The 11,671-nt window shown below is 59.5% G+C and overlaps 2 protein-coding genes across 5 annotated transcripts; one reads left to right on the top strand and one right to left on the bottom strand.

The window, feature by feature from the left end:
• Positions 1-478: 478 nt before the first annotated feature.
• On the bottom strand, positions 479-3,181 carry LOC131584854 (tyrosine-protein phosphatase non-receptor type substrate 1-like). Its single transcript, XM_058850376.1, has 5 exons — positions 3,043-3,181; positions 2,361-2,717; positions 1,839-2,150; positions 1,353-1,688; positions 479-1,199 (listed from the first exon to the last, which is right to left on the bottom strand). Exons 1-5 carry the CDS (start codon positions 3,107-3,109, stop codon positions 1,039-1,041), a joined length of 1,233 nt encoding a protein of 410 aa, XP_058706359.1. The 5' UTR covers positions 3,110-3,181; the 3' UTR covers positions 479-1,038.
• A 6-nt stretch (positions 3,182-3,187) lies between these two features.
• On the top strand, positions 3,188-6,638 carry LOC131584857 (signal-regulatory protein beta-2-like). 4 transcript variants are annotated; one of them, XM_058850380.1, is made up of 5 exons: positions 3,188-3,846; positions 4,762-5,121; positions 5,247-5,448; positions 5,834-5,873; positions 6,146-6,631. In XM_058850380.1, exons 1-5 carry the CDS (start codon positions 3,783-3,785, stop codon positions 6,311-6,313), a joined length of 834 nt encoding a protein of 277 aa, XP_058706363.1. In that variant the 5' UTR covers positions 3,188-3,782; the 3' UTR covers positions 6,314-6,631. The 4 variants fall into 4 exon arrangements, with proteins under 4 accessions (XP_058706363.1, XP_058706362.1, XP_058706366.1 ...); XM_058850379.1 differs by lacking the exon at positions 3,188-3,846 and adding an exon at positions 3,869-4,087 and having other exon boundaries at positions 6,146-6,638; XM_058850383.1 differs by lacking the exon at positions 3,188-3,846 and adding an exon at positions 3,870-4,087 and having other exon boundaries at positions 6,188-6,634.
• Positions 6,639-11,671: the final 5,033 nt, after the last annotated feature.

Genomic DNA, 11,671 nt, shown 5'->3' with positions numbered 1-11,671 from the left:
GCCCGGCCCGCGCACAGCGACCCCTGCCGGCCGGGAGGTGCCACTGACCGCGCCCGGCCCCGGAGTGAGCGCGGGCACCGGGCACCGGGTACCGGGTATCGGGCACCGGGTATCGGGTACCGGGTACCGGGCACCGGGTATTGGGCACCGGGTACCGGGTACCGGGCACCGGGTATTGGGCACCGGGCACCGGGCACCGGGTATCGGGTACCGGGTATCGGGTACCGGGCACCGGGTATCGGGCACCGGGCACCGGGCACCGGGTACCGGGTATCGGGTACCGGGCACCGGGCACCGGGTATCGGGTACCGGGTACCGGGCACCGGGTATCGGGTTCCGGGCACCGGGCACCGGGTATTGGGCACCGAGCACCGGGCACCGGGCAACGGGTATTGGGCACCGAGCACCGGGTACCGGGTATCGGGCAACGGGCACTGGGCACCGGGCACCGAGTATCGGGCACCGGGTACCGGGTATCAGGCACCGGGTACCGGGCACCAAGCACCAGGTATTGGGCACTGGGTACCGGGTACCGGGCACTGGGTATTGGGCACCAGGTACCGGGCACCCAACATCGGGTACCGAGCACTGGGTACCAGACACCAAGCAGTGGGTACTGGGCACCAGGTACTGAGCCCCAGGCACTGGGAACCACGCACCGAGTACCAAGCATGGGGCACCGGGCACCAGGTATTGGGCACCGGGATGGGCAGCACCAAGTACTGGGCACCAAGCACCGAGAAACAGCTGCCAGGATGGGCAGCACCGAGCACCAGGCAGTGAGCACCGAACACAGGGTACTGAGCACTCTGTAGCACTGGGTACTGAGCCCTGGAATGGGCAGCACCGAGCCCTGGTGTTCAGCACTGAGCCCCAGGGATGGGCAGTGCCAATCCTCCAGGTGTGAGGCCACAGGCAGGGCCGGGACTGCGGCGGGACTGGCGGCACGGAGCAGCCCACAGCAGCCTGTGCATCCTGGTTCGTTTATTTCCAGGTTCATATATCACTGCTGGCAGTGGCCAAGCCCTGGGACCCGGCTCAATGAGCCAGGGACTGAGGTGGAGCAGGATAGGGCAACATCTCCAGTGCTTTTCTCTTCATGCGCTTGAAAAGGAAGAAGAGGAGCCCACCAAGGAGCCCCTTCTCCAGCAGGATACCAAGCCAGAGGAGGAGGAGGAGGCTGGACACAAAATTTACACCTGGAATGGGGACAGAGGATGTGAGAGAACAGGGCTTGGGGAGAGGCATCCCAACCCCCCACAGGGAGCCTTTTCTGGCACTGCAAGCTCGCTCAGGGGGTGACACCACACAGCCACCCTGGCAGGCACCCCATCCGAGCAGCTCTGACGCACCCTTATTCATGTGGGACACATCCTGGGCCGTGTTGGAGATCCACAGGACGGCTGAGTAGTTGGCAGGGGCCTGGGCATCGTGCACCACCATGCAGGTGATCGTGGACCCGTTTTTCTCCTCCATCACTTGCACCTCCACCTGGCTTCTCAGCTCAAACAAGCCCTGGGGGAGCTCAGATAGCCGGGAGACGTTCTCTGCCTTTATCTCAATCCCATTCTCCAGCCAGGAAATGGACACCTTTGCTGGGTAAAACTCCTTCACGAGGCAGGTGAAGACCACGGTGTTGTTCACCTCAATGGGGCTCGGCTCAGCGCGCACTTCCACGCTGGGGGGAACTGGGAAGAGACACAGAGCTTGGTGTTTGGTGTCCCCGGCTCTGCTGCCCACAGGGAGCCCTGTCCCTGCCCCAGGGGTCCCTGTCCCCCTCCCAGGGACCCCAGCCCCACGGGAGCAGGACACCCCAGTGTGAGTCCCCCAGCCCTCACCTCGCAGGACACTGCTGAGCTGGAACCTCCCACGCAGCGGCGCCGGCAGCGTGGAGTGCCGCACCTCACAGATGAGCTGCAAGCGGACATCATCCTTCTGCAGGGTCACCATCACTGTGCTGGACATGTTGTAGGTTTTCATCCTCCATTCGGTGACCTGGGGCAGCTGAGCCACCATGGGGTCCTTGTTCTTGAACCATTTCACCCCAATCTTTTCAGGAAAGAACCCTCCAGTCGTGCAGACAAAAGGCACCGACTGCCCTGGCCTCGCTCTCTGCCTGGGCCCAGACACGAGAAGGGGGCTGGGTTTGGCTGTGGGGAGAAGCACGGGGCCATCAGACCACACTCTGCCCCCTGCCCAGCCCTGGGCCTGCCAGGAGCAGAGTCTTCTACAAGGGCATGGGGACAACCCATGGGATTCTCTCCTGCACCAGCCCTGAGCCCCTTCCCCATCCCTGCTCTACCTGAGCAGAGCCCGCTGGGCTGGTTCCCATCAGGAGCTGCTCTGGGAGTCCCACTCACCTTGCACAGACACCTCAGTGCCCCTGCCACGGTGAGACACCTCATCCACACCAGTGTCTGCCTTGACATACTTCACACAGTAGTAGGTGCCCATGTCCTCAGGCTGAACATTCCTGATGTGGATGGTGAAGTCTGTGTTGGACTCAACCACCGCTTTCGTCACACTGGGTAAGAAGTCCCCTTTCTGGTCATAGATGATCTTGTTCCCACTGCCCCAGCCCTTCAGCCACTTCACAGGACCCGGTCCAGCAATTCCAGACGTGGTGCAGTTCAGGGTGAGCGTCTCTCCCGCTGCCACCATCACCTTGTCCTGGGGCTGCTGCAGACTGAAGCCCTGACCCGCCTGGGCACCCACACCTGGGCACAGAGACAGGAAGATTTGGAATTGACAAGGGGCCCCAGGGCTGGGGCACAGCATGAGGCATCATCAGACCCCGGCCCTGAGCCTGGAGCAGGGGACAGAGAGATATTCCTGTCCCTTGTCCCCCAGGCTGCTGGGGACTGCAGGATGAGGAGAGCTCAGATTCTTGCTGGAGTAAACTGAATTTCATCTGGAGACAAAAGCATGCTGGAAAGGAGGCAGAAAGAGGAGATCCCATGGGCACAGGGAAGGACTGCCAGGCCTGCAGCATGGGGATAGCGTGCATGGGAAATGGGATGGGGCTGTGCAGGCCCCACTTACCCAGGTCTCTGCAGAGAAGAAGCAGCATCAGGCACATGAGAGGCAGTTCCTGTGTCACTCGAGCCATGGATATTCCACGTTCTGCTCCCTGATGGCTGGGCTTTGCTCAGCGGCATTCGGCTCCGTTGGACTCAGCTGGACTGGGCTTAGCTTAGCAGGGTAATGAAAGCGGAAGGAAATGGACCACAACCAGCCCAGTTCCTCCATGCAATCAAATCCCATTTGTTTCTCAATACCCACATCATCTCCTGTCACAAGGCTGCAATGTCCACCCCACTTTCCCCTCAGATGTGTGCCACAGCCACGGCCATGGGCACAGGCACCGAGCAGCCAGCAAGAGGGACCCGGGATCTGGCACACTCCCCCACACATGGCCAGACTGTGGCTCAGCACTCCGGGGTGCCCCTGCCAGCAGGATCGGGCTGCGGGATGGTGTCTCCCCCCTGGGCCGCTGCTACAGAGCAGTGCCTGGGATATACTGAGCATCCCACATCCCGAAACCCCGGTGCTCCTGCCCCTCACCGGACCGGGGAGGACGCAAAGCCGCTCCCTGTCCCGAGCCCAGAGCAGCCTCTCGGTGCCAGCTGGCCCCGGTGGCCGGGTCCCGGCAGGGCGATGCCCCGTGGCTCTGCCGGGACCCCGCCTGCCCCGGGCAGACACCAAAGCGTTAACCACCCGCTCGGCTCCATTTCCTGTGCCGCTTGCTTCCCCATTTCCTTCCCAAAGTTTGGGCAGAACCCATGGCCGCGGCAGCAGCTCCGCTCCTGTCCCGGCAGCGAAGCCCCGTCCAGCGGCAGCTCTTGGGTGAGTTGGAAGCGGATCCCCTTCAGAGCCTCTCGGAGCTCCCCTGCCCCGTCTGCCACATAAACGCGAGTGGGCGGCAAAGACAAACACCGGGCGGGCCGGAGGGTGGCCCTTCCCCAACACCTTTTGGTGCCAAACCTTCCTCGGGGGTGCAGAGCATCCCCAGCCCCGGAGATGGGCAGAGCCGAGTGGAACCCTGCCAAGCCGCTGCAATACGTGTCGGGGAGTTCGGGCAAGAGAGGTTTGGGGACTGGAGGGGTTTTGGGCAGCAGAAGGGATTTTGGGACAAGGAGGGGTCGGGGACCTTCGCTGGGCTATAGGGCTGTACATCCTTGCCTGGAACAGTGGCTCCTGGCTGGCTCCTGGCTGTGAACCCCAATTCCTCGCAGATCCCCAGTGTTCCTGGCTGGTATGGAACAAAGCCAGGGTGTTAATGTTTAACAGCACCCGGGAGTTTTTCCTGCCAGGAGTTCCCCTTGGCTCCCTCTGCACCTCTCTGGCCTCCAGGCAGCTGCAGCTCCTCCTGCAAATGACAGAACAGGATGCAGATTTATCAAATCATAGAATCACAGAATTGTTTGGGTTGCAAAATCCCTCTGAGATTCTCGTCTCCAACCGTTAACCCAGCATTGCCAAGGCCACCACTAAATCATGTCCCCAAGTGCCACATCTACATATCATTTAAATCCCTCCAGGGGTGGTGACTCCACCACTGCCCTGGGCAGATTTTCCCCTTGTTCATCTTGAACCGGTTTTTGAAGGGTTTCCTCCCTCCCAGTGCCTGCACGTTGTCTCTGCCACATCCCAGGATATGCCTCAGCTACAAACTGGGGTATACTGGGGCTTCTCTGCCTGTGAGGCAGCCCTTGCCTCGTCCCATCGCTCATCCCTGAACCCTCCTGTCTCTGTGCTCAGGTGTGGGTGCCCAGGTGGGTCAGGGCTTCGGTCTGCAGCAGCCCCAGGACAAGGTGTCGGTGGCAGCAGGGCAGATGCTCACGCTCAGGTGCACCGTGCCTGGACACGCTGGACCGGGTCCTGTGAAGTGGCTGAAGGGCTGGGGCAGTGGGAACAAGACCGTCTATGATCAGAAAAGGAAGGATCCCTCCTCCCGTGTGACAAGAGCAGTGAATGAGTCCAACACAGATTTCACCATCAACATCAGGAACTTTCAGCCCGATGATGTTGGCACCTATTACTGCGTGAAGTTCGTCAAGGGAAAGACTGGTGAGGATGAGGTGTTTCAGCATGGCAGCGGCACAGAGGTGTCCATGTATGGTGAGTGCAGCCCAGCAGGACACTGCTCCCAGGGATCCCACCCCATAGCCCCCACCCTGCCCACAGCCAGGTCCTGCTCTGCCCCACACCCACCACCCTCTCCTGCTCTGCCTCTGTCTCCACAGAGACAGCCCTGGTTCCTGGAATGGTGGCTGCAGCTGTAGTGCTCTGCTTCCTCCTTCTCCTCGGCCTCTTCATCGCCCTTTGCATGTACAGGAGGAAGCGCCAAGGCGGGGTGGGCAGCCCGTGCCCGGCCAGGACAGTGGCCATGGGAAACTTCTTGTCTGTCCCTCTGCAATGCTGTGCAGGGAGCCCCAGCACCCCCAGGTTTGTACTCAGCACCTCTTCCTTCTGCGCCCTTAAATGAGCAAACTGTCTTATCCACCTGCTTTATCCTGGCTTCCTTTCTTGTCTGGAGCAGTAACTTGCCCCAGAAAAGGTCCTTTACTCACAAGTGCACTGTTCTATTGGTTCTTTCTGCATTTCACAGAAGCTTCATGGTAGGGAGCACCCAGTGCCAGGGAGCTCCCTGCAGCCCCTCACTGTGTGTCTGAGCCCAGCCCAGATGTGTAGACAGCCCTTTGTCCCTATTCTCTGCCTTCAACGGGGGCATCCTGCTGAAATTCGGGAGAGGAATTGAGGGCTGTGCTGGGTGGGGAAAGGACCCAGCTTCCTTTAGTTCTGATGGCCGTCCTTATCCTTCCCCTTACAGTGAGGTCCTGGATGCAGAGAGCTCCCACCTGCCCAGCCAGGTAAGAGTGAGCTGTGTGGGGAAGCACATCCCATGCCTGCAGGAGCCCTGCAAGACTCTGGGGCAAGGGGGGACATTGGGTGGGCAGCAGCTGCCTGCATGTGCACCATAGCACAGGGCCACCTCTGCAGCTGTGGCATCACCAGCCTGGTTTGAGCTTCTTGGGGCTGTCCTGCGCAGGACCATGAGTTGGTCTCGGTGAACCTTGCGGGTCACTTCCAACTCTCAACATTCGGGTTTAGTGTTATTTTGGCGAGATTTTCCTTGCGGCAGCTTTCCTCATTTGTGTGGGAATGCACAAATCTTTTGCAGCAGAGCAGCAAGGAAGAGAACGACATCCACTACGCCGACCTGCAGCCCCTGCCCCCGGCCCTGCGGCGCGGCAGGAGCCGGGGCACAGCCCCCACCGAGTACGCCAGCCTCAGGGCAGCTGCCAAGTGACGCATGGCACTGCTGCCTGCGCGGCCAGCCCGTGTCAGGGTGGAAGAAGGGACGTTTCTGCAGGGCACAATAAAGAAGAAGTGGAGCTGTTTGCGTGGCGCACCCTGATCTCAGCTCAGCACACCCCGATCTCGCTCACCATGCTTGCATCTCTCAGGGGGAGCTCTCCCAGGACCTGGAAGCCATCTCAACAGCAGGAGCAGACCACGAGGCCAAGCACCTCTACCTTGTGCAAGCTGTTTGGTGCTGATGACACTAAGAGGACCTCATACACACTTGTGTCCACCAGCATGGGCCTCACAGGTCCATAATTTGTGTTATCTTTTCACCACCCTCATTAAAGCCAGCAAACAGCCTTCTGTCCATGTCTTCTGCTGTGCTCAGAGCAAGGGCAGTAATGCCAGTCCTGCAGAGTCTTGGGGGAATGTGTGCCCCACACAGCCTCCCCATGCTACTGCTGAGCCCCCTGGTCAGCAGTCGCTCCCACCTACCCCAGGCAGGGAACCTGCCCAGCCCCATGAAACCTGCATCTCCTGGCAAGGCAGCAGGAAGCTCTCAGGAATGGCCCCTGGTGCTGCTGCTTTAGGCTGAGGCCCAGCCCTCGCCCACTTTTCCCTGCCCTCCTCAAGGGGCTCATGATGCTGTTAATTCCAGGGCAGCTGGTACCAGCTGGCTCTTCTGCCCCTTCCCGTGGTCTGTGTACGTCTTCAGCTCCAGTCCCAGCCAGTCCGTGCACATCTGCTCATGCACATCTGCTCCTGCACATCTGCTCCATGCCCATTCCCTGCTTCGTGCCCATGTGTTTGGTGCAAGGGAAGTGCAAGGGAAGCGGGCCAGTGGCAGGAAGCCAGCAGGCAGAGGTGGCAGTGGCGAGAAGCCGCGGATCACACTCCAGACTGGGCACTGCTGCAGCCCCCAGGAACAGCCAGTCACCACTTACAGCCTCCCAGCCACCCTCTCCCCAGCCATGGCTGCTGAGCTCCCACCACATGTGGCCTCAGCAGCCCCCTTGGCAGGAGGAACTGAGGCCAAAACAGGCTTTCCAGGCAGAGGAACCTGCTGCCAGCACCGCTGCCTGTGACCTTGAAAGCTGATACAGTCACCAGTTTTCAGCTTTATCTACTTTTTTCTGTGAAATGAGAAAAGGGAAGTGAAACAAGACAATGTGACTGAGGGGAGTGGGGAGGGCAGGGAGATCCTTGAGGGGGCAGAATTGCCGCAGTGGGGAGAAAAGCCGCTACAGAAACTCGTTTTCATGACTGAATAAGAATCCCTTGCTCTGAGGATGTGAAGTGGGGACAGTTTGGGGTCAGTCCTTTCTCAGGGACAGCTTGGGGACACTCAGAACCCTGTAGGCATGGAGGTGGTGATGAGGTTGCCAGGTCCGGGGTCTGCTCTCAGCCTGGCTCCTCAGTGGAGGGTTGTGGGGTTGGGGCATTGGAATGAAGCCTCTCCCAGCATCGTTTCCCAAGTGGAGCCATGACCATGCCATGGTTCATTTCCCAGCTGAGGCAGTGGCTGCTCTGAGCAGGACTTGGGTTGCCTGGGCTCTGTGCAGGGACAACACCAAAACTGGCAGAAATCTCACATCAAGGCTGTGAACACGAGTATGTAAAATATGTGGGTGAGACCAAAACCGGGATAGACCTCGAGGACCAGAGGAAATGAAATTCAAGGGGATTTAGAGCTTTTTAAGCACTGGGGTGAATCAGGAGGTGGGAAATCCAGTTTGATAGAAGCATATGCAAAGCAGGGGGTGAGCAGAGCACTGGCAGAATGCTCTACACCTAGGAAAGGGCCCAGGTCTGCAGCTTACTGGCCAGGGGAGGGATTTGGTGGTTATTAAAGGAAAATCCTTTAAGCCACCAGCCTGGGGTGTGCTGGCAGTGAAAGCACAAACAAGCGCCTGGGCACGGACACAAGGTAAGAGTGTGCTGGGGAGCAGAACCTCGCTCGGGGGCAGAGCCTTGCTTGGGGGGCAGCACCAGGCAGTGCTGGGGTCATGGATTCACTGCTCATCTGTGCTGTTTTCCTGGTGCTGCTGGTTGTCACATCCCACTAAGCGACCCTGTCGGTGGCTGTGTGTGGGAGGTCGGAGCTGCCATGGCTGGGGGGATGCACAGGGCAGTGCTGGGGTTGAGGCTGGCACCCACCAGGCTCCTCCTGCCACAGCTGGGGGCTTCAGTGCAGAGCAGAGATGGTGCCTGGGTGGGTACTGAGAGAGTGTTGGTGTCCTGGGGGAGAGGACACGCTGGCTCCAAGCAGGTTTTGAGCTGTGTCCCTGTGCATGGACACTCTGGGGCAGTGCCATGCCAGGTTCACCTCAGCTGTTCCTCGGCATGGTGTGTGAGCCTGGTGCCAGGACCTCATGTGACAGCAAGGCCAAGGAAAAGGGCTGGGGACGCTGATCTGGGATGCACTGTGATAGGTTTCTGGGCAGCCAGGGGATGCTCAGAGGCTGCTCTGGCATCTGATCCACTCCTGATGCTGGGAGCTGGGAAACATCTCCTGGAGGTGCCAAGGCAAGAGGGCTGGCAGGGCTTGGTGGGCAGTGGTGTATGCCATGGTGTGAGCCACAGCGTGCCATGGTGTGAGCTGTGGTGTGTGCAGTGGTGTGGGCTGTGGTGTGTGCCACAGTGTGAGCTGTGGTGTGTGCCACAATGTGAGCTGTGGTGTGTGCCACAGTGTGAGCTGTGGTGTGTGCCATGCTGTGAGCCATGGTGTGTGCCACAGCGTGCCATGGTGTGCTGTTCCATGCTGGGGGGTCAGAGTGGGAAGTGTGGGCTGTGCCAGGAGCCAAGGGGGAACATCAGCCCACAACAGAAAGCACAGAGTAACCGAGAGTGATTGGCCTGGAGAGCAGTGATTGAAGGGGCTGGTCCCACAGCAAGGGGAGGGGAGCAGTGATTTAATTAACACCGAGGAAGAGCATGGTCTCAGTGCATGGGCTGGCTGAAATGGGGGGATGCAGGTGTCTCCTTTGTGCCCTGGGGGACAGGAGAGAGCTGGCTGCACTCACAGGGAGTGGGACAATGCTGAGCTGTGTTGGTGCCAGGGCTGGGCAAGGAGAAAAGGAGAGAGAGGGATAAATGCTTTGTGCCCTGTCCTGGGATGCTCCGGCTCAGCAATGAGCAGCAGAGGCACTCCACAGTGGCAGTGTCTGTCAGGGGTGGGTGCCCAGAGGATATTGTGTCTCCAGGAGCAGTCAGCACTCCAGCTAGTCTCCAGTGTCTGACTAGGCAGTAGCTCCAGCCAAGGGCCTGGTTTGTGGCTCTCTGTCCAAGACACCCTTGTACCCCTGCTCTGTCCCCATCCCTGTCCTAGCTACTGTGAGCCCGTGGTGGCCACAAGTCCATCCCCAGGGAGACACAGACCAGTCCCTTTGCACATCAGCATCACCCAAATAGCCACAGGTCTAAAAGCATCCGGTGCCACAGGGACCCCACAGGGCCCCCACGATGCCACAGACATCCAGTGATGGTTTGGGGACCCCATGATACCAAGGAGACCAGGCAGTGCCATGGGGACATTGTGCCAGCATGCCAGCAGGAAGCAGCAGGAGAAGCTGGAGGAGCAGCTGGGTGTTTTGAGGGGGTTGGAGGGAAGTGAGAGGGTCTTAGAGACGCTTTGATTGTCCTCCAAAAATGCCTCATGGGTCTTGTTTGTGCCTGCTGGCTGGGCTGGGCTGGGTTCCTTCCAGAAGAGACAATGAGAGGGAGAAGTCCTGGGATGCTGCACAGTTGGAACCTGCTCCATCCAATTCCAAATCTGTTAGCTCCCCCCTTTGCAGCTCCCTGTTTCTCAGGCTTTTCCTTGGGAAGGAATGAAGCCAGAGTAAAAGGGTGACATGCTTTACACTGGTTCTGATTTATTTCACGTCTTACTATTGAATCTTATTCCCTGGTTTCACGGTTGTTGTGGATTTTCACCAAAGGGGATAAACAGGTCTGGGATTTGGGGTTGTCATAGGAACTGTTTCTGTGCCACAGCCTCACTTGCAGCCTCATCCCCTCCTGATAGAGTGAGGGCTCTGGCCAGCACAGTGCAGGTATCTCCAGCCCCCCAGGCACAGCCTCAGTGACAGCTGGGGTATGGGGCAGCCACCCCATGGCATCGGGACACTCGGGATGTTCAGGGAGGAGATGAACTCCCAGGCACCGCCCAGCCATGCCCACAAAGCAAACTGGGACCCCCAGGCTGCAGACCAGGGCTTTCAGTTGAGAAAACTGAAGGTGTTTGGAGGATGCTGCTTTTCCCTGTGGATTCTCTGGTATCTACTAGGAGGTTGTGCTATTGCAGTTATTACTCTGGCCAACCTGGAATAATTTTCATTAAATCCCTGGATCTGAAGGGGTGTGAAGTGGATGGGGGGCTTCCCTATGATCATTCCTCATCTCTTCAGTTGCAAGGAGAGGGGGGTAGGCAGTGAAATTGAAAAGTGTCACGCAGATCCTTTGTGCCCAACACTCCTTTGGCCCGTGCGGTTCTTCACTGTGGGACACCGTGAGGCCAAGACTCTGGCAGTGTTTAAAGAGGGGTTTCCAGGGCCATGGGACAAGCAGTGCTTAAGAAAGACTCACATTGTGCTTTCAGTGTTGGACGGGACATTGCTCAAGGACAATCACACTCTGGAGCCGGCACAGGGCAGGCAGATCAAACTGCAGTGCTGGGTCCTGCCAATGCCTGAGTGAGGGTCCCAGAGTGGGTGGGAGAGGGGTCCAGCCTGCGCTGGGGTTCCTGGGGGGGGGTCTTCATGCTGGATCAGCTGTTGGTATCGCTCAGGAATGGTCCTGGTCCTCCCACCACGTCCATTGTACCCAAAGTGAGCCGTGCACATGCCTGGGGATGCTCCAGGTGGTTTTGTCCAGCGAGAAGAGCTCAGGCTGGGGAAACCCTTTGGGGAGATCCCTGTCCCGAGGACAGGACGCTGTGGGGTCCCTGGCGCTCCCTGCTCCTCCTGGCACCGAGCGACCTTAAATTGCGGCTGTGCTTGGCCGTGGCCCCAGCGCTGGCTGCCCCGAGCCCGGCACAAGTGTCCCTCTGCAGAGAAGTGCAGGGAAAGGGAAAAATATTGAGAGAGGCAAGAGAAGGGGGAAAGCAGGCGCTGCGGGAGGGAGCACAGCACGGCCTGAAAGCTCCCTCTCAGCGGGCTTTTGTTCGCCCTGGACGTGCCCAGCGATGCTGCCAGCCCGGAGGGGCTGTGCTGGCGCCGGTGGCTCCAGGCGATCCCGGAGCTCCGCAGCCTGCCCGGCGCCTCGTTCCAGCGACGTGCCCTTGGGCAGGATGCGGCTGCCTCCAGCGGGGACCCCCATCACCCCGCTGGGCTCGGCCCCTCGCCGCCGGCCCTGCGGTGGGCAC

This window comes from Poecile atricapillus, chromosome 15, assembly GCF_030490865.1.
Source record: "Poecile atricapillus isolate bPoeAtr1 chromosome 15, bPoeAtr1.hap1, whole genome shotgun sequence".
In the NCBI taxonomy this organism is placed as follows: Eukaryota; Metazoa; Chordata; class Aves; order Passeriformes; family Paridae; genus Poecile; species Poecile atricapillus.
This window is presented reverse-complemented; position numbering and strand designations above follow the sequence as displayed.

What these genes read in the sequence shown, in the direction of transcription:
- LOC131584854 (XM_058850376.1), bottom strand. Translation starts at nt 3,109, where the DNA reads ATGGCTCGAGTGACACAGGAACTGCCTCTCATGTGCCTGATGCTGCTT. An exon ending in CACTGAGGTGTCTGTGCAAG is followed by an intron (nt 2,151 to 2,360) that starts GTGAGTGGGACT and finishes TTCTCCCCACAG; the next exon opens with CCAAACCCAGCCCCCTTCTC. An exon ending in TGTGTCCCACATGAATAAGG is followed by an intron (nt 1,200 to 1,352) that starts GTGCGTCAGAGC and finishes TCCCCATTCCAG; the next exon opens with GTGTAAATTTTGTGTCCAGC.
- LOC131584857 (XM_058850379.1), top strand. Translation starts at nt 4,021, where the DNA reads ATGGGCAGAGCCGAGTGGAACCCTGCCAAGCCGCTGCAATACGTGTCG. An exon ending in CACAGAGGTGTCCATGTATG is followed by an intron (nt 5,122 to 5,246) that starts GTGAGTGCAGCC and finishes CTGTCTCCACAG; the next exon opens with AGACAGCCCTGGTTCCTGGA. An exon ending in GCTCCCACCTGCCCAGCCAG is followed by an intron (nt 5,874 to 6,145) that starts GTAAGAGTGAGC and finishes TCCTTGCGGCAG; the next exon opens with CTTTCCTCATTTGTGTGGGA.